Here is a 24,761-nt window from a genome sequence, read left to right as displayed (position 1 = left end):
TATGCCCACTCAAAGTAAAACAGGTATTTTACAACGTCGGCCATCATAATAGAAATAGCCCACAATTAGCCTAGAAATTCGATAGCAACCCTATTTTTAGCTTTTAGATGAATCATCTTACATATTTCCTTGCGGATTATGTGATACATGGGAGAATAATAAGGGCAAGCCATCCTGGCTGGAAAATGCCATGTTTATGGGAATTGTTCGTCTGATCAGTCGTAGTAAAGCCAAATACGGGGTCCGGTTGATTCATTTGGCTGCCTTAATACATAGCCGCGCCAAGAATCCGTGCCAGAAGGCCAAATCACCATAACTCCTTAACTCCTAATCACGCTCAACGGGTAGCAGGAATGGCATTTCCTGCCTCAATGGTATCGTTCGAGTTGATCGAGCATCGTCGTTCTTTAACAAACTTTGGCCAGGTGTTGGTCAAGACAAGATACTTGATGCTTGCTTCAGCGTCATCAAAAATGGTGACATTAAAGCCGTCGGGGATGTCACCCCAGTAGAGGGCCTTGTCTCCCATTGCGTCCGTCTCGTTGACCGACCCGGTCAAGATACCGGCCTCAGAACCATGAGACGACGCGGAAGACGGCTCGACCTTGGTGGCCATTGCAAAGGATTCAAAGGGCGTAGCGGGATCAACATCGCGCTTTTCGCCACAAAGAATGCGGGCGGACGGCTCGAAAACAAACTCGAGCCTCTTGAGATCCTGTGAGGAAAGGTTGATCGGAAACTTGGCATCGCGGGAGCTGACGAAGTCGGTATAGATTTGGAGAGCACTGTTGAATTGTTCGCGGATAAGTTCCTGGACCGCGTTGTCCTTAACCTTATCCGGATTACGAACTGCTGCAGGAAGCGAAAACCTCCAGTAAGCGACGGCTCTCAGGAAGGCAATATTCTCTCCAGAGAAATCCCGGAGGGCAGAGAACTGCTGAAGTGGCCCAGGATTTCGCTCAAGGACGCACTCGAGAGCTTCCATAGTGAGGAGAATCTCGTCGGAGTCGCTCTTAGTAGAGCCGTCTTTGGACCATCTAGTTCGTGATGAGCTAACTGCTGTCGTTGAGCTTGTGGCAATGGACTTTGAAGCCATGCCGATACGCCTCTTATTCTGTTGCCATTGAGCGATCGAGTCGATAGTTTCTCGGCGCAGAGTCTGATGCCTAACAACCTCCCAGCAAGGTAGGAAGATGGTGATGATCTCGAGCATCATGATAGAGATGGCAATCCTTGAATCAAATGAGCTTGGCATTTCCTAATAAGCGAATACCGGGATAACTTGCCATTGAGGCGGAACCCAGACGTTGTTAATCGCCGACATAGCAGGGACATATAGAGCAATGAGCCACATTGGCGTAGCATGAAGACTGCTTTAGCAGTTAGTGTAGAGTCAGGCATATTAATGTTAAGGTATACCAACCTCGAAAGGCAGCAAGCAATAGTTTGGGTCCTCCATCCTTGGGTATCATCGATTCTACGAGCATGCCAGAGAATATAGGGAGCGACGATCCATGCCCAGAAGAGCTGCCAAAAGACAGATGGCCACCTAGAAAACGTTAGTAGTCGGACTACGAGGAGGCAATAGTTGTTATTACCATTCCCAGCCTCTTCCCATTTGCGACTCCCGAAAGTCTTCGGTTACAGTAAGCTCAGTGCCCAGAATGCCGAAGGAGGGATGGAACTTTCGCGAAATGAGGTACATAAAGAGTGTAAGCAAGAACTTGTTTTTGGGTCAGTGATTATAATGAGAACACCACACTGCAAGCTGTGTCACCTGAAAACCCATGCCTGCGCCCACAAGGATCAGAATCTTTTTGGTGTAGTCGAGAGATCGAAAGCGACAGATAAGGGAGTTCGTCTTGGCACGCTTGCTCTGAATCGAGGCAGCGTCTGAAGTAAAGAGCTCCTTCTGGGCTTTAGCGACAAGGAGAAATCGAGTATTAGAGGCGTGGAATAGAGCGATGCCGCAAGGGAGGTAGATGCTCATGATCCAATACTCGACCTCAGGTATAGCAAGAGGGAGATAGACATAACCGGTCTGGACGGTGCCCCAGTAGAAGTGGAGCAAGGTGATGGCAAGCAATGATAGCGGTAGGCCCCGAATCCTTAGGATAGGCATGTCGCGATGATGCCATAGAAATATCATGCCACCCGCGACAATCAAGGTCCAGGAGAGGGCAAATGCGATCCAGAAGATTCCAAGGCCATCGAGGTTGACCTGAGGTTGGGCCTTAGACTCCGTCGAGCCCGGCTCCGCCATGTTGGGAGCGAAGGAAATGGGGAAGTGAGAATCAAATAGACAAGGTTCCTCAGAAAAGTGGACAGGTGGGTGGATGGAAGTTGTGAGAGATTGTGGTCTCCGCAAGAGGCAATCCTAGAAGCGGAACCAGGGATTACGACTTGAATATGTATTGTTGGTGATGAGGTCCGAGAGGCTCCCTGAGAAGTTTCAACACCACTATCACGCCGCGGATGAGCAAATGATCTACCCACCATCTATAAGTAGAGCCTCGTGGGCGGTAGCCCCTGATCCCGGCATCTGCAAATGCACTAATCCTGTCAGAAGCCCGATCGATCACTGGGCCTCATCGCTCTAGGCTCTCCCGATGACATTGATCCCGACTCTTTTCGAAGTAGGGCTGTCCCGGAGAGATCTAGTGCCCCGATTTAACATACACCAGTCCCGGAAGTTCGGGCGCGTTATGATGTTTGCCGGCAGCGGGACCCAGCTCCCCCAGACACTCGGACGGGGTCTTACCCTTAGCCTCTGTCCCGTCCGTCATATTGCCTTTCCAGTGGCGGAGGACTCGGACTGACATCTGTAGTCAAAGGCCTACCCTCGACCAGCCATGGCATCAGATGATGTGATGCTGAGGGCAGATGGCTAAGGATCGGCATACATGGCTTCCTCCAAGACCTAACCCGGGCTCTGTTTACGGATGGATGGGTTGCCCGTCCCAAAAATGTTTCAGGCGAACGAGGATCAGGGCCTCACAAATGACGATAGAATACGGATACGGTTGACCGTGTCAAAAGCTCTACCTACGGCATCAACGCCACATCGTTACATCCCTATGATCAACAACTGAGACCAAATGCCCCTAAAATGTTAGGGGAGTAGGGGGTTTCCTTTTTGGGAACCCACTAGAGACTATTATGCTCTATCTGGTGTTGAGCGATACCGAATTGGGCTCAAGCATCTCAGTACTCCTTGAATTTATCCTAGTTGTGGCGTTCTTATTGCTTTTTCATGAGCTAAGACCATTGACCCGGTCATCCGTAAATTGGCGGCAAATCAATACGGAAAGCCCAGCAGTAGACCCTGGTATTCTCCCGACTTGTCGTCCCGTGGCTAATTTGTAGGTTAGACTAAGAACAGTGATCAAAGTCCAACATTTGGATGGCCATGTTTAATGCACGGACCTGAAAACAGTCCTTGCCTATTGCACTGCTTTATCGCAGCCACAGCTTAAGTGTTCGGGCTAAGTAGCGTCTGGCACTTGTCACTACCGTGGCGCTTAGATCGTAGCTAGATACAGACAGGTACTCGTGCTGGAGATAGGTGCCCCTCAGATCGACAAACAGAGTAGGGAAACCACCGCTACGCGGGACTGGCAATTACGTTGGGACCACTAATTACTTAACCTCGAGGAACTAAGTGATGAAATGACGGTTCGATGCCTGGCCATCGCTCTTCAGCGAAGCTTTGGGACAACCTAGATCGAGCGGCCCGACCCTTGCCCACTAATCCAAGGATACCATTGAGCGGTGCGAGCACGTTCATGCCCCGCGGCAACCTGGGAAACGCTATTGGGAGAATCTCCGGTCTAACTGATTGAGGGGTAGTTCGCGAGCTCCACACGGCACACTTCGACCTAAACGTGCGGTCAACAATGGCATCTTCAGGGCGAAGGAAGATAAGGGCCGCAAGCAAGCCCAATCTTAATTTCATCGCTATATTGACGCACCTCAATGCTGTTTGATGGCGGAAGATGAGAGCTGTAGCAACTTTGGCTGACAGGAGAAGGGAAATAGCCCCTGTCAGTTGTCACATAACTACTTAGAACTGAGAGCCCGTTCAAAGAAAAATCTCGCCGTCATTCTCCATGCATGGTGCTATTGGAAAGGTCTCGGCGTTACTTCGACCAGACAAGCGTCCCCGACATGGAAGCACGTCGAATGGTTGTCCTTTGTGTAATCTCTCAATTATTTCTTTGCCGGTGTGTTTCAGTTTTTACGAAGACGGATGCTTACCACACCCCCCGCAGGAGATGTAGGTTGATGACAGCAGCTAAGAAGCCAAATCTCATTCTGGCCCAGAAGGAGTCCAGTTTTCAGTTGGGGCTTCGGGCACGGACCCATCACGCCTTTACCACCAGCCCGGTCTTGACATTGGCCCACCCCAGCAATGCATTCCGCTCCTTTGGGCAACGTTGACCGGGACGAGTTCTGATGGCTCCGCTTTGTCAATGTGGCTATATGTTCGTGAGGAAAAGATCCGCAGAGTTCTGCAGCCTCTTCCTGATTAAGGGTCATCGTCACTTCCAGAGCTGTGGCCACAGGTGGGAACGGACCCGCCAATGCTGTGGGTGGGTTTTATTGCCCTCGTTGGATAGTGCATAGAGGGTGAAGGGCGAGGCATTGCAGGTCTTTGAAAGGACCAGATATGACAGACGTTGGCCCTTTGCAAGTCCAAAAACAACATGTTGCATGGAGGGGCTGAGCGACGGGAGCAATAAGTCGCTGCAGGGGCCAGGGCAGCATGCATCCTCCCTTTGCCCAGGGTCAGGTCGCGAAATCAAGGGTCAAGGCGCAGAAGTAAGCGATGTGTCTGCGAAAAGCGATGTGTCATACGCGGGCGTGGTGATTAAACTTGCATACATTGACTACTTCACCGGGGCTATGGCTTGGTTCTCATCCGGACTTCGATTTCGAACGTAAGGGAGACATAGACAAAGAGAAAAAGAAGCCGATTATCATAGAATCAATTCCATTGCGTTTATCCTTCCGTCAATCAATTCAGCTCGCTCAGCTTACATACATATTGAGAACTTCCCTGCCACTGCCTCTAACCTGTATTACGAGAGCCCTACTCATAGACGCCGCGGAGATGCGTAGGAGTTGTCTCAGACATTTTTGTGTGACAGCCCCACGCCGCTGTTCGTTACGCCCTAACTGGACCGGCGCCTATCACATGTTGATATATCATACATGCCATCCTCCCGAGGGATTAGCTTGGTCAACCGCCTCTAGAACCTTGGCCACCCACAAGCCTAGGTTCTTCACCCCGGAACACCGATCTAGCGGCAGGTAAATAGGGAAAGAAAGAGAAATTAGTATTCCGTAGCTCCCAAGCCTGCCGCCACCTATTGGTTTCACATTGCTTTGACATCCCTCGTCCCCACAACCCTCAAACAACCGGACGGATCTCCGCGATGGCGCCTTCGCATCTTTCCTAGCCCCGTTTTATCCCCCATTAATTTTCCTCGCGTCGCACGGGGGGCTACGCCTGCGAAAACAAGGCCGCTCACGGCGACTCCTCCACTAACGCTTGCACGTATCGCTGGGACTCGTGAGCGAGGTAGTTCTGGATGAGGGTGCAATTGCATCCCGAGTGCTGTAGAAGTTGCATCTTCAGCTCATACACCTCGAATGTCAGGTCGGCCACGCAAGTGGAAAGGTCGCGGTGGATCCGTTCTAAGTCCTGATTGCTAGACTCAAGTCTTAGCTGTTCTTCCCTCTGCTTGACACGGAGCTTGTTGGCTGCGATTTGGTTTCGTTTCTGGATTCTTTTAATGCGATCGTTACCCTGTTGGGGTGAATGACCGCCGTTGCTGCTACCACTTCTCTTGCAGCGAATAGTTGATTGACTTGAGTTTTTCTTTGGCTGTGGATTAAGGTTTCCGCTAACTAACTGGCTTCGTCCAGCGGATTTGCGGGTCGAAATGTCGTCAGAGTCACGATTCTGCCTCGAACTCAGATTCTTTGCTGTTGAGGGCGGGTACCAGTAGCTCTGGGAACGAGGCGATTCCTTGGCAACCATATGCTTAGAAGCTGAAGCTGAAGCTGCGTTATCAGTGGTGGGACCAAGCCCATTCCACCAATTGCTAGGGTCGATCATAGGGCTGATATCATTCCAATGGTCGGTCGAATTGGCATTATAGCTATAGACGAAGCCGTCGAGTAGAGGACTAGTCTGAATGTAGAGGCCGTTTGCAGTTGTACTCTTGTCTCTAGACAAGACAAGCGGGGCTGGAAGATCCGCCGACCACCATTGCTCCCATGGGAGAGGCTGAAAGATGTATGTTGTCGCAGAGGGTGGGTTGTTTTCCATGAGGTTCAGCACACCTGGGGCTCTGTCGCCCATGACATGGAGAGGGATCAAAAGGTACGTCTCTTGCAAGAGTTCGATCAATGGCCGAAGCAGTGGGAAAAATAGCCACAGAAAGGCTTTAACTATTTTAGACGGCTTTAAATAGATCGGTGGCTAGAGTTCTGTGCTAGTGATGGCGGTTTTGTTTTGATAGAGAACCGTGTAGTGGAAGCTGGGGATGATCGGAGGTGGAAGAAGATAGTATGCTGATTCTCATAAGTCGTTGCAAACGAGATGACTCGCGTTATATAACATAGTTAACAAGCAAGGCGTGGAGCAACCGACAAGAGAGCTTTTTAACTGCTCATATATACCAGGATTCGAAGAGCGGCAGGAAAAGTGAGATTGAAGGATAGCAACGCGCGTGGACAAGAAGAGGCCATGACTTAGTCTCACAGGCACCTTTAAAACATCAGACCCACAGCAATTTTGGAAAAGGTGGCTTGGCCTTGGAACCCAGATTCCTCGCCCTGGCGTCCTGTTCGGAGGCCATCATCCGTCGCAACCCGACTCAACCATTTGCCGGGAGGGACGGTGTCGGAGGAATGACGGCGCTGGAATGGCATCTGGATCATCCACACTTGCAAGAGACCGGTCGGGACTGCGATCCATGCGCTCGCTCGTGCGGGCTGAAACAGCGCGGACTTTTTTCTCACCAGTACAGAGAGGGGATAGTTTTGACCAGGGGATTGGAGATCCTGGCGTGGATACCAAATCATCAATTTTGGAGACGTTCCGAGAGGTTTGGAGAACCTGCCCTATTGGACAGCCAAGTTCGATGCATGCAAGTAGATCCCAATTGGGCAGTTGAAAAGGGGTAGATAGAGGCTTGTTCTAGATGGTTTGGAAGAGTCCAAGGGGGTTTGATATGCGAGCACAGTACTGGGATGAGGGTTGAGATAGGACAAGAGGAAATAACCGTGATGGTCAGAGTATACCCGCTTTGTTTGGTTAAAAAATGTCAGGTGTTTCCACGACCAGTGTTTATTGGGGGGGGGGGCAGAATTGGATCCTGGATCTCATGGTTCGTCAGATCAGGCGCTGCCTCGCACTGCTCCTCACAGCTGTGGCAGAGGCTGCGACCGAAGGTTTCCTCCTAATGTTGTTCTTAGCTAGACTGCCAGGCGAGGGCAAATCCGAGCTTTTCGCTGAGTTACTCGCATTCATCTAACGTGATCCGTTTCACTGTCTTCAATATGCAGCATCACGAGTGTCGCCGTGGAAAGCCGCTCTGCCTACCGATGAACGATGTAAATCCCTAGAAAGCATACTACCTCCAGGCATCATATTCACGTTACTGCGACAAACCCAAAATTCAATACATCCAGGGTAATTATTTTTGGCACCCACTCGGCCGGTGATGCTGCTGGCTCAACCGTTTTGCTGCCTCTGGTATGATATTAACTGGCTGCTGGCATCGCACGCAGTGCCCACACTCACTATAAGGCGCAAAGCTCTTCTTGGGTTGAGCTTTTGCTGCATATGATGAGGTTGTCGGTGTCGGTAGTATTGGCAAGCAGGTCGGGATCGTTGTGGTGTGGGGTACCTTGGATGAGCATGTTGTCCGAGGCTGCGACTTTGGAGTGAAGAAAACTGCGCAAGAGGGATGACTCAGGCTCAGTACTGGACCATAGACGACAGCCAGAGCTACAGCGAGGCCGCCATCAGACTGCCCCTCGATAAGGTTGTCCCGGACCACAATAATTACGGTGCCGCCGAGAATGATTCCGTAGGTGCCCAAGGTAATGCATATCGGCAGTTGTTAGCTGCTGGTTATATATATCGACATGGTGTGACCGCGACTGAATCTAGCGCAGTCGATGTCGGACTCGATAAAATTATCAATGCAGGACATAGAGCGCGGCGCCGTATATAGTAACGTAGTGAACTAAGATCTAGTTACCAGTTACGTTGTGCATACAAATGCCGATGAACCAGAGCCTCGTCGATGACAACGCGGTGTTATCAGTGACTCGGTTATTGGTCGAGCCAACCATGAGAAACCCGTACCGTCCGCCGCCAGCGAGCCTGTTCCCAATCACTCGAGCGTTTTGACCACCGACTACCGCCCTGTTCGTACCGAGAAGTGGCTGAACTGTATGTCGGTGATTAACACGTTCTCTAATGGCTCTCCCACTGAGAGAACCTTCCGGTGCTGACCAGAAACGACGCCATGTCAAATTCAGGCTATATTGTGTATATACCGGGTCCACTTAGGATAAAAGAGCAACTTATAATAGTAAGGGTAGTGGTACGAGAATGGCGTCGAGCCCGACCAGAGCAATCTCGTCTTTCTCAATTGTCGGCTGCTTGGCGTAGGTGCCGCCTGCAAGAAGGATCTGATCCCGGCAACAGGCAGCGTCGACCACATCCTAAATGGACTGGCAGAGTCAGACATATATGGTGCGATAGTCCTTGTTGTTGTGGTATTACTTGCTCGCTGCATGGTCTCTGGCACTGCGTTTCATGTCACTACCAACGTGTGGGCAACGCGACTCAACCATCCTATTGCACTCTTACGTTTATGTTTGTCCCATAGATGACAGAAACGCCAATCTGTGAAGGGTGTAACAGTGACGAGGTCAACCAAGAGGGTCTCGACGACTACACAGTTGAGCTCTATGATGCCCAAGCTACGGAGAGAGATATATGAGTGGAATTGGCCAAATGTGGCAAGCCTTAAGGAAGAGAATACAAGTAATAGTCGTACCGAATGATGGGACTTGAAAATGATTACATATGATCATGAGATATACCGTAATATCACCTCTCTTGTAGGGAATGAAGGTGCCGCGTTGCGTGCAGGATAGTCAATAGTATATATTTGCGTTCGTTTCTGGGTGTTTTAACCGGAAACGAGAAATTGAGATTTGATAGCAGGAAGTCGATGCGTCGTCATGTACTCTCATATACTATCATTGATGACAAACTTATGCAGTGAGCCAAGACTTCTGGCACTAACAGTAGATAGATCCTCAGTAGCTATGAGCCTCTCCAGTTTTCACGTGGATCGACCTCGCTTCAAGCTGTTGCTTCCTTAATTTGGCATAACGTAGGCCGCACGCATTGCACAACGTCCTCGCTCCATCAGGACCTCGTCGCCATTCAGGTGTGTTAACTCGGTTGCAGCAATGACATCAGTCAAGGGGAGCCGCACGCTATCAACGTGTGAGCTTTTTTTTTTTTTTTTTTTTGGGTCTCAAATGATTGAACCTACCCTCAACCGCGTGTTGGCCTCTGTCATACCATGTTGGGGCTTCATCTCATCTCCGTGCATGGGCTCATCGTGATCCTCCTCGTACGGGCTCTTCATCTTGGCTGCTTCACGAGCCCGCTCGTTCTGGCTCAATGCTTGTAATAGACTCCTTACTTGCTCCAAATGCCGCTTGATGTGCTCGATGTTGCCGAGCATATCGCTGATATCCTGCTCTGTCGGTAGTCTACTCAGGATGGGGTGAGCTCCGTGCTGCTCTTGAGTGATTCGGGTATATGTTTCGGAGAAGTTAAGAATCTTGTAGGAGCAGGAACCGATCTAAAGTCAGTTAATATTGCCACCCTTCTATGCGAGCTTATTCCGATATACTTGACTTAAAGAAGCTTGGTAGCTCCGGCTTTCAAAGTGCTTAGTCACGGTAGCATCATGTCTAGCTCGAGGAGCACATACTCCCTTTTCCGTATCGGGAGGTTCCCATGGATTATAGGGCTTTGAGACATGGGGCGGAACCGCGTGCTTGGGAGAGATCCGAGAAACGGGCAGACGCATCTGACTAGGAGGTTGTTGGCCAGGTTGATAAACAACACGCGTAGGAGGCGGCGGCGGATGAGGATGCGTATACACCATGTTGAAGGGATAGTGAGCCCGCGGAGGCCTCTGCTGTTGAGGATGATGTTGCTGGGGAGGAATGTCCGGCTTGGCTGAAAGGCCCGCCTGGCAGTCCGAGAGAGGAGACACTAGCGGTCGGCTAGTGAGTAGTAGCCGATGAGAACTTGTGAAGGAGGCAAGAGCATCTTGGTGAGGGGGAAAACACGAAGCCGGGTGTAGCGGCTGTGGTGAGGAATGCTTCCCAGCCTTTGAGAACGACCGAGGAATGGGCTCGAAAGATGACGAAAGTTTGGAGCCGGGCTGGGTGCTAGAAGGAGGTCCAGAAAGAGGACCCAGCTTGGTGTCCTGAATGAGTTCCGAGATCGAGGGCAATGGCCGACGATTCGAAGAATCATTACCGTTGGCCGGCTTCTGGGGCACAATAGAAGAGATCATGTTAGAGATGCTTGCACTGGATGAGGAATGATGATAGCCCGAGGAGACTGATGGTCGAAGCGCGTGGTGAGTGGACGGCATAATGAGCATTGTCATGGCCATGGCAGGAGGTTCCCTATGCAAGGTTTCCATATGATCTCTTGAGATAGATAGGCGCTGCTAATGATGGTGGCGAGAATGGTAGGTTGCAGTAGGTGGTGTAGTCATTGGGGGATGGAGGCAGAGCGAAAGCGGGAAGAGTGAGGGAGTTGTTGATGTGGGAGGACCAGCCAGAAATAAGAGAGGATGCTGCGGCAGCTCTCGTATTGGAAGCAAACAGACCTCTTCCTGAGAGAGTTAGGGGTGTGGCAAATACAAAAGAAGGCCTGGGGCAATTTGATGTCGTAGATGCATCTGATGTGGCTCCATTCGGCTGGGGAATTCTTGATGAGTGAAGGAAGTAACAGACAGGCAGAGGGATGATAAAGGAAGAGCTTCTGTGACTTGGCGAGCCAAGAGGGGTATCGAGATATCGAGCTAGCACAAGATGTGATAACCTACTTAGGCAAGGAAAGGGGCTATAGACATAGGAGGACTCACGAGGCGAAAGGGGAAAAAAAAAAGTTGACGAAGAAGCAAAAGGCAAAGAAATAGATAATGCCACAAGAGCCACTGGTATAGATAGTTCTGAAGGTTGATAGGGAAGATGATTTGTGACAACACTAAGGCTGGAGACCGACAGGGAGGCGGCCTGGGACTTAGGCTTCTTGGGTGGACAGACGCATGCAGACCAAATGAGCGCGGCTTACTTGCTGGCTTTCAAGGCTGGCTGGGGGAGCGCCAAATCCACCGCCACAAGTAATAGTGCCGGGGGATCGATGTTGGACCGCTGGATCACAGACCAGAAAAAGTGTAGCGCAAACTACTTCAGGCGGCGGCAAATCGTGAAACTGGCCTAAGGACCGGGGCTAAGGGACGTGGCGCTTAAGCCGGTTTAAGATAGAGAGATAGGCGAGTGGAGCGAAACCCACGGCACCGGGTTATAATCCTCTCGCGCGTTGGGGGCTGGCAAGAAGGTCTATGTTTGCAGACGTTTGGCGTTGCGGGCTCTTGGTGTCGGGTGGTCGTGGGCTAGAGGAAGAAAACTCATGTCGGAATGAACTAGTTGGTTAACTGAACCTTGCCTTGACGACATCCTCCCGTGTTGATGCTATCGACTCGATCTGAGGTGATTGGGGCGTGCGGTCTGTAGTTTGTAGATGGTTACAGCTGGCCTTGGTTGCGCACTGGCTGTTTAGCGACTAGCGGCGGAGCAGCAGTGGATGACACCAGACCCAAAGCCGGGCAATGCTGCGCCACTAATATGGCGGGCAAGGACGAAGCCTGCTGCTGCGGCCGGCGGCGTGTGGAAGGCACCAGAGCGGGTGAACACACTGCGGAGAAAGGAAGAAGAGGAAGAAGGTAAATAAAGGGGGAGAAGAAAAAGAGAGAGAAGAAAAAAGAGAGAGAAGGAGAAGGGGCGAGGAGGGTGAGCAGAGGTAATCACTCGAAAGTTGATGGTATCGTGTTGTGAGACATGTGGAGATAGTAGGATGCAAGGGAGAGAGAGCGAATGTTCAGGGGCAGGTGAGCGTGTGCCTCCTACAACCCTGAATCTCGGTTCAGGCGGCGTTGATAGATCTTCGGCAGCCCGTACCATCGCCTCGGAGATTGATTGGATGAGATCTGAGTTCTCAAGGCATCTTGCTTTACCGCTGAAGTCGGCCAACAAATACGGAGGCATCAAACAATGTCCTCCGTCCTCATTCCCGCAGCAGCACAAAGCCAGCCTCCAATACCTTAAGGGCGACTACACTGCTGCGAACTCGGGTACTTTAAGAAAACCGGCCTTATTTGACTGCAGTTCAACAGCAGCTCAACACATGCGGCAGTGCGCAGTTTGCATAGGAAGAACAAGTTGGCCGACAGACGGTGCAACAAGTTGCCGATGGATTTGGGCATGGTCAAGGGCCTGTAGATGGACAGCGCTCGAAAATTTGAACCAGTCGAAGAGGTACGTAGCTTGCACCCAGGCGAGCCTCCACCTTCCTTTTGTCTGTTTGTGTATCTCCGGATATGGATACGCTCTTCCCTGACCCCTGTAGAAAGGCGCCACCTCCATTGTACTCGATCAGTGTTGGAATAATTGGGAGCTTCCCCCTCACTTCAGGGTCACATCACAAAGTCCTAGATTGAAAGTTGAAAGTCCTAGATGGAATCGCATGGGATATAAACCCCTAGAGAGCTCTCGCCATGACAATAATAATAATAACCTTGATTTTATAAATCACCCCAGCATCACTGCGCAATTCAACAACAACCAGTGAATGGATATCCTGCCCGATCGAAACCACTGGTGACATGGTTGCCTGCCTATCCTGTTAAGCACCATCAGCTTGTCCCTCATTGCACTCTCGTTGCCTTCCGGGGTTAGGGCGCTCTGCAATGCCAGCAGCGGCTTGCGTTCCCCTAATAGAGGGAAAGAACGGCAGCTTAAAGCGAGGTTAATCCGCCCACCATCTAAAGAAGGCTTCAGATCAGGAAGCCCACACTGGTCTGGGACTAACTATAGACGCAAATGGAAGTTCTCGAGTAAGTCATCACCAACGACATGTCTTTTTCCGTGGTAAGCTGAGTCGCTGGAAATGGGGTCTATCATATTTTAGCGCCGACTCTGGTCTGGACCAAATCTTATCACCCCAGTGGCGCAACACTATTGGTTACGTTACCGATTTAGGCCATGATCTTGGGTGGAGAGTAGCCACCTTGAGGATAGCTCAGAAAATGCCGTGAATCCTTGTAGATCGTTTGCTAAAAAGAACGTCCGTGGCTGAGAATAATGAACTGATTTGGGCCTGCGGCATTTCGGAGTTATTGAGACATTGTTCAACGACTGATTATATTCTCATAAGTGGAATCCAATGGATCCTCCGCAAGGTTTCTCCAAGGGCCCGTGCCCGCCTTAGGCCTCTAGAGCCCAATAGAACTTCCAGCAAACAAAGACAGCAAAACACAATGAGTGGGCTCCGTCGAGGATCAGTACTGACCATCGATGTTTCTCTCGGAAGACCTATAATGCACGCCAGGCCGCATGGAAATTCAGGGTGGTGAAATGATTGACCCGAGCGACCCATATATCAACAAAAAAAAGAAAAATGCATGGGCAAGACGAAATAGTGACTGATCATTATACTTTGGGGTAGCCCTAGAGTAGCCCTCCACATATCACTAGCGCCTCTCGCCCGCTGATCACCCCTGGTGGAATGGGGGCCGGAATGGAGACAAGAGACAACAAGCAGGACTAAAGCTGAGACATCCGGGGCATGTGTACACAACGGCAATGTCCCCTGCAAGTCAGGAATTTAGATGTAATGTCGCATATCAAGCCCTGGCCCCACTAGTGCAGCTATGTCAGACAGTTGGCTCCACAGGAATCATTGATGGCACCAGTCAATTGATGAGAATTATCTAAAGAACAAAAGAAATCGAACAGCCATGTGTTCGGGCACAGCTATTTAAGCTCATGTCGTTAGGATTATGCGACAGGCCAGATGTGAAACCGGATAGTTACATCCGGTCACACGAATGTTATGCGACACCCCGGGACCTCAGGGAGCGTGACTGTTAAGGTCTTACCATACGTCTACTTGAACCTTGGGCGAAAGATAGGCGAGAGCGAGGTATCGCTTTTAACGAGAACTCTGATTGGCCTGATACCCTTGTCGTGACCGCATTGGAGGGCTTCACGCACTCAGGAGATACGATCATCAATATGTAATGGATGGCATGGATTACTAAAGGCGCTGAATTACCAGGACTTCATTTGATCATTTTAGACCGATCTTCTTCCCCGGAGTGAAACTCGGCTCCAAGTTTCGCTCATTGCTCGTACCCATACTCTTCTTACAGTGCTGCCACTGAGGGCCTGCAAAATGATTGTAAACGCAGATAAAACCCACACGGGGGTTGGTCCCATTCTAACCGTCGTCCGTACGTCCGGGATATGACTGTTAACTTGGAACTGTCAGTGCTAATCAGAGTTAGCCATCTCAACCACTTACCAAGTCGTCGGTCGTGACGGCATGCGTGCTCTCTGGATCGTCTTCGGGATTATGGTCATCGCATCCGCTGTCTTCGCTCTACAGTCCTTTAACATTATCATCTCTCGCCGATTATACCATGTTATTACTACCTTGACCACCATTATTTCCGCTCTTTCATACTTCGCCATGGCGTCAGGCCATGCTGCGGCCTTCAACTGCCAAGCGATAAGAGAAGATAATCAGCATGTACCCAATATACTTCGCCATGTTTGTCGCGAGGTATTTTGGGCTCGTTTTGTTGATTCGAGCTTGTCAATTCCCCTCTTGTTGCTGGAGCTCTGTCTTCTCGCTGGGATTGATGGCGCTCGCACCTTGATGGCTATTGTGGCTGTTCTTGTTATGGTCTTGTCGGGGCTCTTTGCGGCCTTCGGCCGTGATGATACCGCGCAGACATGGGGGTGGTTCGCGATTGCATGCGTTTCTTATCTGCTTGTCATCTGGTATGTTGCAGTTTATGGTTCTAAGACGGTGGACGCCAAGGGTGCCAAGGTCACCAAGCTTTTTAGTTCCATGGCCACCTTTATTCTGATCCTCTGGACGATTTACCCAATGTAGGTCCTCTATGTCTAGTCTATAACTGGCTGATTTGACCTGTCACCAGTGTCTGGGGTATCGCAGACGGCGCAAAGAAGATATCTGTGGACTCGGCAATTATCGCCTACGCCGTTCTAGATGTATTGACGAAACCAGTCTTCGGCGCTTGGCTCCTTATAGCGCATCACCAGATTCCGGAGATCAATTTCGAAGTAGGAGGGTATTGGTCAGAGGGTTTGAGTTCCGAGCGAATAATTCGAATTGGCGATAATGAAGAGGCTCCCCTTCGGCAACCTTCTCCTTTGCCTGTTCAGCCAACTCGCCAGCAGCCTCCTCACCAGGAGCCATCGACTTAAGGGCCTCGGTGCCTGGAGCCTTCGACACTGCTTCTTCGTCACCAGCAGCCTCACCACTAGGAACCTCCTCGCCAGGAGTCTTAGAGTTTGGGGCCTCGGAATTGGGAATCTCGCCTTCGGGAATCTCCGACTTGGGGGATTATCCTGAGGGGCACCCTCGAGCACCCTTGGTACGTCTTGCTCGTCGACCTTCTCGTCGACCTTGGAAGTGATGTCTTCGGGCTTCTGCTCCATCACGTCCTCAGGCTGCTTTTTTTGCCAAGCCTTGTGGTTTTTCCTCTTCAGGTTGGATTTGGCGACATCTTTTGCCTTGGAGGTCTCGTCCTTTGCCTCCTCGGGCGGGGGGGTTGAGCTTGTCCTGAGTCTAGGCTGGCTCCTTGTTGCCTGTGGGCCCATCGCGACCCTCAAGGCTGATACTAGTGCCCTTCTGGTTCTCGGTCTTGACCTCGGCCACCTGGTCCTTGGCTTCCTCGGCCTGGTTGGGAGTTCCGGGCGTCTCGTCCGACTTGCCTCCGAGACCCAGGCCGCCGGTTACGTCGCCAACGGCGGATTTGTCTGTGTCACCGACGGCACCAACAGTGTTTCCGACAGCATCAGTAACACCATCAACGATATCCTTTAGGCTGCTAAGACCCAGGCCGCCAGGCGGCTTCTTGGCTGGCTGAGTTGCGTATTTGCTATGTTCCTCATCGTGCGAGTTGGGTTCTGCCGGTTGCTCCTCTCGCTTCTCTTCGCCCTGTTTCTCCTGCCCTAATTGTATGGTCTTGCCTAGGACATCACCGGTAGAGCTGATATTATAACCCGCACTGCTGACAGTGTTGTCTACGATGTTACCAACATCATCTGCGGGATGGAGTACCCCGCACCAGAGATAACCTCAGATAACAATCAATCAACATACTGCTACTGCTCATTATCGTTTACCTAACCCTTGATCCTTTTAGCACGCTCAGTGTGACACTTAAGCTGCCTCGAAAGCATTTACTAGCAAAACATCCGATAACTTCCATCATTTTGAGAATAATAATGACTTTCCCTTAATTATCGACGAGATACAGGTAGTCAATGCCTATGGTGACAGAAGCTTTGTTACAGATGATCACAGCTGCCGCGTTAGGCCTAATAACCCTACCCAGGCGCCGGTCTTTGCGGCTGATGAGAGCCGCAGCGATAGCTTCAAGCGTTTCAACATTAAAAAAACGCGATCTTCACATTAATCCACTGCCCCAGGCCCCATTAGAAAATTTCCAGCTTTTTGTGCCTATTTGGCTCACCAAGAACTGGGGCAGTTACAACAACAGCTGGGTCGCTAGCTTGCTCGAGAGAGGTGTAACTGACAGCTGGAACCGCCCCCTTTTGCGCTCCTCAAAGATACGATCTTGGCCCAAGGAAGGGATCTCTGTCGTACAAGTATATATATGACTTGGCATGCTGATTTACGTAGGAGTTCACAAGGAAAGGTCGATTGAGGGCCATTGGAAGTCCCTAAAGCTAGGAGAACAACGCCCTCTTCACTCAATTATCACGTTCATGACCTTGAAAATGTTCCAGCTTCTCCATCATTACCTCCACTCCTTCGACCACACGAAGATCGACGAGAATGCCGCTATTCCGAAGGTATTCCAAGCCGCTGATGAGTGATCTGATCACATACAAGCTGTGTCAGCCGAGCTCTTGGAGTCAGGCACCCATCTCGCTGTAGATGAGTGTATGGTCCTCTACACAGACCGCTCAAATGAGACAGCCTTGGTCAAGGGCAAGCCAACCGATGCAGGCTTCAAGTTCTGGGTTATCGCTCAAAAAGGCTTCTTCCGGCGGTGGCTATGGCACCTCGAGGGTACTCAATACGGCGCTATTGGAATTAAGCCACCTGACGAATGGCAGCAAACATCATGACCACCACCTCAATAAAAACATTCTCGACTAACCTGCACCAACACCCTCGTGTTAACTTCAGCAGGTTCCGCTTCAGCCGCCGAAGATAGGGCACTGAACACTTGTTGGAAGAACTGAGAGTTCCCCCTTAACTTCAGAATCAAGATTAAAGTTTGAACTCCTACGATTAAGGTTCAAAGTCGTAGATGGGATCATTCAAAGATATAAGGTCCCAATAGGGCCTCCCATTGAGATCATAAAAAAAACCTAAGAATAATTACAATCAAGACAACAAGAACTACCTGTTGTCAAGTGCACTCAGCATCCCTGCGTGACACAACAACATTGTACAGTAAATGCCTCTTACGCCAACGATCAACAGACTCGGAAGTCAACCCAAGGATGGATTTTCCAGCTGTTCGGAGGACCAGTGGCTTGGAGATCATCCTGGCAGCATTGTGTCACCTTGTCAAGCACTGAGGCCGAGTTGATGGCCTCATCCGCAGCTACGAAGGAGAGAATTCGTATCAACCGCCTGCTGAAGGAGCTGAAGGTCAAGGTTGACAGCCCAGCTGTGATGTGGTGCGATAACCAGCAGACCATCGCTCTCGTCACCAAGGAAGCTGACAGGATCACAACCACACTTCGTCATGTTGATATTCACGACATGTGGTTGAGAGAGCTCAGAGAGAAAGGAGAGCTCCAGGTCCGATGGCTTCCAACTGATCGAATGGTCGCCGACGTTCTCACGAAGGCCAAATCACCTCAGGAGCATCAGAAGGCCGTCAAGCTGCTTGGTCTTCAAAACCAACCTGTCTCTCTGGGAGGGTGGCGATAAGGCATTCACCCGGGCCACGATTTAACCCTCCATAACCTACGAATTGTCCCCCGTTCGCCGGGTCTGGGTTGAGCTTATCTTTTTTAGGCCACTTCTCGTCAGAAGCTGTACATTCGACTTTTGCACATTCGAGTTTTGCAGGATTACTGGTTCAATTCCTCTTGTTTTGCAATTTTCCTGAATTTTTGTGTGGTCACAACACCACAGATTTGTTCAATTTGGAAGGCACAACCCTTCTGAATGCCCTCACTTGGTCATTGGTTAGGACCCATAGGAACATAACCAATGAGGGGGGGTGTTTGAATAAGACAAGGATCACGATGAGAGTGAACGACCACAACTAGCGTCAGGCAACAGCCTGCTGTCTATGAATCGGCAGACTGAACACGAGTATAAAGAGACCGACTCTCGTCGCTCCTTTAGATAAAAAATCACACGCTCCTTTTGATCCTCAATCTACACTGATCTTCTGTTCGATGTCTGCATTCATGTATCGGTGCTAGGTTGACAGTTCGCCAGTCAGTGTGCTGACACTCAATGGAGCAGTAGGTAGCGGAGTGGCAACGAGCACAGCGGCGAGCGTTGGGGGAACCACAAATCGTACAGGGGGCAGGAGCGTCCATTTTCTGTTGGGTGGGCGATGAATTGAGGTCGTTGAAGGTCCAAAAATGTAGTAGTTTGCTTGGGGGGGTTGGTGGGAGATGGGAGACGATTTCGTGCTAGTGAGTTGGATTTTTAGGGGCTGGCTTGAACGTACGGGAAAATGGCGACCAGCCCCGTGGTGGAAGTGACAGGAGGTCACGTGGCTGAATTTGTGACCTAGCAACCCCACAAATCGTTTAATTATTGTAAACAAAACAACATCATTGTAAGATAACAGGTGATAGACAGACTAGATCACCAAGATTGATTGGCAGTCATACGCTCTAATTCTCTAAAACTATGGACTGTCATTTCGACAAGCGGACTTCTAAATTGTTTTGAAATGAACGCCAGTGCTTCACTAGATGATTAGTGAATGACCCTGGGCGCTGGTAGTTTTTCACCTTTCTCTCGTCGCATAACGGACAGTTATAAAAGCCTTCAGAGTTCCTTAGCCCATTGAACTCAGGAACCAGACTTCTTCGTCTTAAATATTCCTTTAGATAATCGACGAGCGGCCCAGGAAGTTTATAAGCCCAATGGTTCAAGTCGAGTGATTCTGACTCGCTTAGGATTTGTAGATCAGGATGCATGGGTGCGCCTAACGATGTTGCTTTCTCGAGGCCTAAATTGCTTGGCCTAACTTCGTTGAACCGTGAAGGTGCTGACGCACTTGCATGGGCAGCAGCTCGACCTTGACCAGTCGACAAGCAATCCTGATCAACTGGCAATGGGACAGTGCCAAGTAATGGACTGCTTGCCGCGTTGGGGTTTGCCACCTGCGATACAGTAGCTGGGTTACTCCACCGATGGGTAGACATGGCATGGAATGTCGTGTCTTGCCCTCTAGAAGGAAGAATCGGTGGTAAGGCGCACGCATTCGGTGGCGGCTGTGACGTCGATAAGACTCTTGTAGAGTCAATGCTGATATGACCCCGGTTTAGGGGTCGAATTGGTGGAAGAGCAGGAAAAGGTTGAAGCGGCGCACGATTCGACGCTGTGCCTTCCGACAAGGTAGAGCTGTAACTGGACGATGGACCTTGTAATACTAGTTGAAGTCTTGACGTTGGAGAATGCTGAGCTTGGTCCCGTGATTGTTCATCTATTATGCGACATACCACTGGCTCGGCACCCTGGTTTCGAGGAGTTTCTGATGCGGCTTTTGCGACATGTGCTGGCTGAGAATGTCTTAACTCAGTCGACCTGGATGGTGCAGAAGGTTCGGCTTCACAATGGTCGTTAGATGTGAGCGGTGTTGACCCGCTGTCTCGCACTGGCGCCGGCGAGCGAAGGGTATCGAGCGCAGCCTGTGCGAGAGCGGATACTTGAGGCGATACTCGTGGCGATATGATAGCCGTGCTGTCGACACGATCTCCGGCCCCTTCTTCCGCGGCGAGAGAGTCTCGTTCTGCTGTGCTCGTGGCATGCCCGAACCCGTCTATGGCTTGGCTCGTCCTTGCTGAGGCCTGAGACCTCGTTACACTCAAGATCTGGCCGGGATGCTCTTCCAGTTGAGTTCCATTTACCGGGTTGATTTCGCATTGAGTATCAGAATGGTCGTTTCTTGGTATCTCTTGGCGCGGTTCAGGGCTTTGCTCCGGCTCTCTCAAGCCACCTGGCAACGAAGTCCGGCCATCAGGAGCGGATGCGGTGGAACGCGACTGCGCTGTACATGGTGCCAGCTCAGCCGGATGCGCGACTTCGTGATCATCCTGATTTGGATCTGGGGAAGGTCTTGGATGAGTGTGCTGCTCTGGATGCGGTGATAAGCTGTAAGCAGAACTGTACGCGGAAGTCCCTATGGCGACATACCGTTGAATGAAGCGGTTCTGTCCACGCCAGAACTCGCGACGATGACCTCCGCTTGCGGCGGCGCTGCACGGTCTCTTAGGAATTTCCGCACTGATTGAAAATGCGGAACCAGAGAAGACTGAGCAGCATTTACATCGAGGGTGCGCAAATCTTTGGCAGCTACCCAGCCCACTGCACTCCTGGCCGGGAAGTCCTGCCCGTCAAAGTACATGACGGGAAACTCACGCTCTCTGACAGACGACTCTCCATCTCTGTATCCTTCCCGCCACCTAAAACAATTGGTCCGGTTGTCATAGTCATAACATCCTGGCACGTCCTCCGCTAGACCTAAATCTCGAAGATTGTTTCGGACGCCAACGTTATCCAGCTCTGTCAGGGGGAGGAGGAGGACGGCCAACCATTCCTTAGACTTCTCCCAGAAAGCGAGATATACGTCGCCAGGTCTTGGGTCTATAATGCCGTCGAAATCTTGATCGCGTTGCCGCCTACTATCGCCATGATGTCGCCTTCGACTCTGCCTGGTGGGTCTGTGAGAAGGCGAGATTTTTTCCCGTAGGGGCCTGTTGTGAGCAGCACCCTGCTCGTGTTCCCTTCGCAATGCTTTCAGAGCTACTGTGTTGTTCTTGTCAGCCAGGGTCTCGTTGCAATCAAGAACCTGAACTCCAAGTTGCTCGATAACTTCGGCGGGCTCTTTCGACAGCCGGCCATGCTCTCCACCAGCCAGGTGGGCCGTAGCGCTCTCGATCGCTTTGTGTTTAAAAGTGAGACCATGCTTGTCGCATCGAAGAATGTACCATCCACCATCGTCTGCTGGAAACCTAACGATGACATGTTTGGTTGCAGCAGACCCGTTCTGAAAGACTTCCTCAAAGTGGATTGTCTTCATCACTTCTCTATGAGGCTCTGTGCGATCGGCCCGGTGGCGTTTCTGTCTTGTTGACAAGCCAGATGGACTTTCCTTTCGTTTTTCCTGTATGCGTCAGCTAACGATCCTGCCCATCCCGGTGCAGAAGAGGCTCACGGGACAGACGCGCATGACACTTCCCGTCCTTGGAGCAGATGCATGCAACTGTGAAGTCCTGACCTCTCGCTCAGTAGCTTCACTTGGCGTAGTCAAAGACGTTTCCAGGCCATCGGAAGAGCCACCATGACCACTTTCGGACGGCTGCTGGTTCGAAAGTGTTCGCAGCGATTTCTCTACCTGGGACCGTCCTATTGTTCCGATCAGATCGTCGCAAAGACTCTCCATTGCTGCATGTAATTGTTGATCATAAGCTTTTTCATCTTCCTTGAAGGTCGCATTGTATGTGATTTCCAGTTCTTTCAACTGGCCACCGTGGTCTTCGATCTCGCGTTGAAGTCCAGACGCTTCCGGTGAATGGGGGTTTGCTAGAAGGCGATCCCACACTTGAGCAAGGCTGGCCCGCACAGCCGCCGCCTTCTCCTCATAAATCTCATGCGGCGATTTGATCGCTTCGAATTCGAGGCTGCATCGTGCGACAATCTCTGTTATGCCCTTCAATTTGCGCAGGCATTCCTGTGTCGTCATTTTGGCCTTGGCTTCACGAAATGACTCAACCTCAGCCACGACGCTAACTGAGCTATGATCTCTAGAGCGAGAACACGAGCAATGGCATGAATTGAGTCCCTTAGACTGCTTAAACACACGTGTGTCGGGAACCAGTCGTCACCTGTCTGATAGTCAGGGGGTTGATTGAACGTGTTGTCGGGATCGGCAGAAGTGAAGTTCAGGTTTGAAGGTCAGCAGATGGGCCGACGCTTGTGGGGCGAAGTTGTTGGCCAGGCGCCATGTTCAACGCGTCGAGTGGGCGGCTAAACAACGCACTAGTCGCCAAGTGCGGATACATACCGGGTAATCTAGCCCCGCACCTTCCCTCGGTGCGTCATTCAGTCAGCTCCTCAGACGACATACGTTCTTAATACAAGAGAGGGGGATTAAAAATGGATGAGAAGATCAAGGCTCGGGAGAAATAAACATAGGGCCGGATCATAACAGCAAGCCTCTATCATAGTCAGAATCCCGCTCGTCTGCTGTCGCATTTGGATAAGGTGGATGATCCAATTTATAAAATCTCGGGCCATACCGGTATTAGTAAATTAAATGGCAAGAGGCGTGGCAAGAGGCGTCCTTTAGAATATGCTTATCCCCTCAATTGTCGAAAGGCTCCCGAAAGTGCCTTGCCCCACATGACCCCTGTCACATGACAGGTACATGAGGGGAACCTAAAGATGCATCATTAACTAGTGCCGCCCAAATCGTCATACAAATCATTGCAAAGTCATCTATGAGTTCTCAATCAATACCGGGCGAGGCCCTCAATGCATATGATGATAGCAGCTTCATCAGAGAGGATGACAGCCGCCGCGAGCAAGGGGATAGCACGCGGCAGCCCGACTTTCCTCCCGCCACAGACCGAGGCTTCAATTATCAACCCTTCAAGGTGGAAAGGCGCTATCTTAGGGTCAACCAACTGCCCCAAGAGCCCCTATACCTCTTCCAACACTTCGTGCCACTTGCCCTAGTTAGCATCTGGGCCGAGTATACCAATAGCTGGGTCAACAGCTTTGCAAGAAAGGGGCATTATTAATAGCCAGAACCACGAATTAAGAGAGGGGTCAAGACTACAGGAGTGGAAGCCGACCTCTGCAGCAGAATTATATATCTGGCTTGGAATCTTAATTTATATAGGAATTCACAAAGAAATCGCGATTGAAGACCATTGGAAAACCCCTGAGCTGGAGGATCAGCGCCCTGAACACTCGATTATCAAGTTTATGATCTATAAGCGATTTCAGCAATAATAAGAAGAGGCTTCAATTAAAGAAGAAGAGGCATCAATCAACTCGGGGGTGTGAGCAGTGTGATGTCGTTACTTGTAACTCAAAATATTGTTGGGACATCTACCTTGGGCTAATTTAGGTAGGGAATAATGTACCTTTCATTCTTTGCATTTTAAATGGGCAGACATCCCTGGAGTGACCTGGCGGGAGCCTTTCGACAATTGAGGGGATAGGCAGCGCGTAGGGAAGACTGACGGCGGCGGCGCTACACTAGATATGGTAATTAGGACGGTCCCCGTCCAGTTTTAGAAGGACGGGCACCTGTCCCCTATTGATCGCCAAATATGTAATTGAACGCATTTTTAAGACGACCTCACTGCGTGTACGGGCCAGATTTGTTGTATTTGATCATATTACACGCAACCCTTGTTTCAGTAGCAGGGCAAACGGTACAGTGCAACCCCAAACCCCTGACCGTCGTTCAGCCGTCGTCCGCCACCGCGACCGTGTTGTGTCTGTAATAGGCAGTGATGCGCTACGTCAGGCCATAATTGCATTAACCGGCCCAGTAGGCTGGCCTGGACCCCATTGATCTGCAAGGTGGCACAGAACACGATCCAACGATCGGCTAGAACTACGAAACCCTTGAGTTTGAGTGGAATGGCTAAAGGGTGGTGGCGCAACTGCTGTACCATTTTGTACCACCTCGTCTGGGGTAGTAGACATGTCATATCTCTTTGTTGGGCTAGGTCGAGAAAGTGACATTTGGATACATCATCGTGCAAATTGTCGTGTGAACATTTTCGACGCCATAATTTTCAACGCAGCCCGAGTTGAGGGAGGTGTTCAGGGCGTTACAGTACTACCACAGACTCAAGTGCCGCGGCGACCCCTTTCAACCTCAATATATTTCCCGTCCCTTTCCCCGATGCCAATTCTCTTCGCAGCATCCCACCGTTCCTCGGGGCCTCCTGAGCTACAGAGGCCGTATAGATTGACGCCATTGTCCCTCTCCTCCAGCATGGTAATCAAGCCCGAGTGTCCTCCCGCGCCGGCACGCAACTCGGGCCGTCACAAACCATCGGAAGCCCCGCCCGGGTGCACCACCGAGAAGCGCCACGACACACAGTTGTATGATACATTAACC

At 50.8% G+C, this 24,761-nt stretch overlaps 5 protein-coding genes and 1 pseudogene across 6 annotated transcripts, besides 1 other annotated feature; 1 reads left to right on the top strand and 5 right to left on the bottom strand.

Moving 5' to 3' along the window:
* Positions 1-337: 337 nt before the first annotated feature.
* On the bottom strand, positions 338-2,263 carry NCS54_01497400 (Hypothetical protein; the record flags this gene model as incomplete). The annotated part of the gene is made up of 4 exons (XM_053160092.1): positions 338-1,232; positions 1,274-1,549; positions 1,599-1,723; positions 1,778-2,263. The coding sequence occupies 4 exons, from the start codon at positions 2,261-2,263 to the stop codon at positions 338-340; spliced, it is 1,782 nt and encodes a 593-aa protein (XP_053016067.1).
* A 7,250-nt stretch (positions 2,264-9,513) lies between these two features.
* Positions 9,514-10,766, bottom strand: NCS54_01497300 (GATA-type domain-containing protein; the record flags this gene model as incomplete). The annotated part of the gene is made up of 3 exons (XM_053160091.1): positions 9,514-9,534; positions 9,594-9,908; positions 9,960-10,766. 3 exons carry the CDS (start codon positions 10,764-10,766, stop codon positions 9,514-9,516), a joined length of 1,143 nt encoding a protein of 380 aa, XP_053016066.1.
* Positions 10,767-14,584: 3,818 nt separating this feature from the next.
* On the top strand, positions 14,585-15,645 carry NCS54_01497200 (Hypothetical protein; the record flags this gene model as incomplete). Its single annotated transcript, XM_053160090.1, has 3 exons — positions 14,585-14,642; positions 14,697-15,306; positions 15,357-15,645. 3 exons carry the CDS (start codon positions 14,585-14,587, stop codon positions 15,643-15,645), a joined length of 957 nt encoding a protein of 318 aa, XP_053016065.1.
* Positions 15,491-15,879, bottom strand: NCS54_01497100 (Hypothetical protein; the record flags this gene model as incomplete). Its single annotated transcript, XM_053160089.1, has 2 exons — positions 15,491-15,775; positions 15,820-15,879. The coding sequence occupies 2 exons, from the start codon at positions 15,877-15,879 to the stop codon at positions 15,491-15,493; spliced, it is 345 nt and encodes a 114-aa protein (XP_053016064.1).
* A 130-nt stretch (positions 15,880-16,009) lies between these two features.
* NCS54_01497000 (Hypothetical protein) lies at positions 16,010-16,559 on the bottom strand (the record flags this gene model as incomplete). The annotated part of the gene is made up of 2 exons (XM_053160088.1): positions 16,010-16,488; positions 16,547-16,559. 2 exons carry the CDS (start codon positions 16,557-16,559, stop codon positions 16,010-16,012), a joined length of 492 nt encoding a protein of 163 aa, XP_053016063.1.
* Positions 16,560-20,606: 4,047 nt separating this feature from the next.
* Positions 20,607-22,421, bottom strand: NCS54_01496900 (annotated as a pseudogene). Its single transcript has 3 exons — positions 21,834-22,421; positions 20,813-21,782; positions 20,607-20,770 (listed from the first exon to the last, which is right to left on the bottom strand).
* Positions 20,607-22,421: a sequence feature.
* Positions 22,422-24,761: the final 2,340 nt, after the last annotated feature.

Source organism: Fusarium falciforme, chromosome 13, assembly GCF_026873545.1.
Source record: "Fusarium falciforme chromosome 13, complete sequence".
Lineage (NCBI taxonomy): Eukaryota > Fungi > Ascomycota > Sordariomycetes > Hypocreales > Nectriaceae > Fusarium > Fusarium falciforme.
Note: the sequence above shows the minus strand (reverse complement) of the source record. Positions and strands in the feature narration are given on the sequence as shown.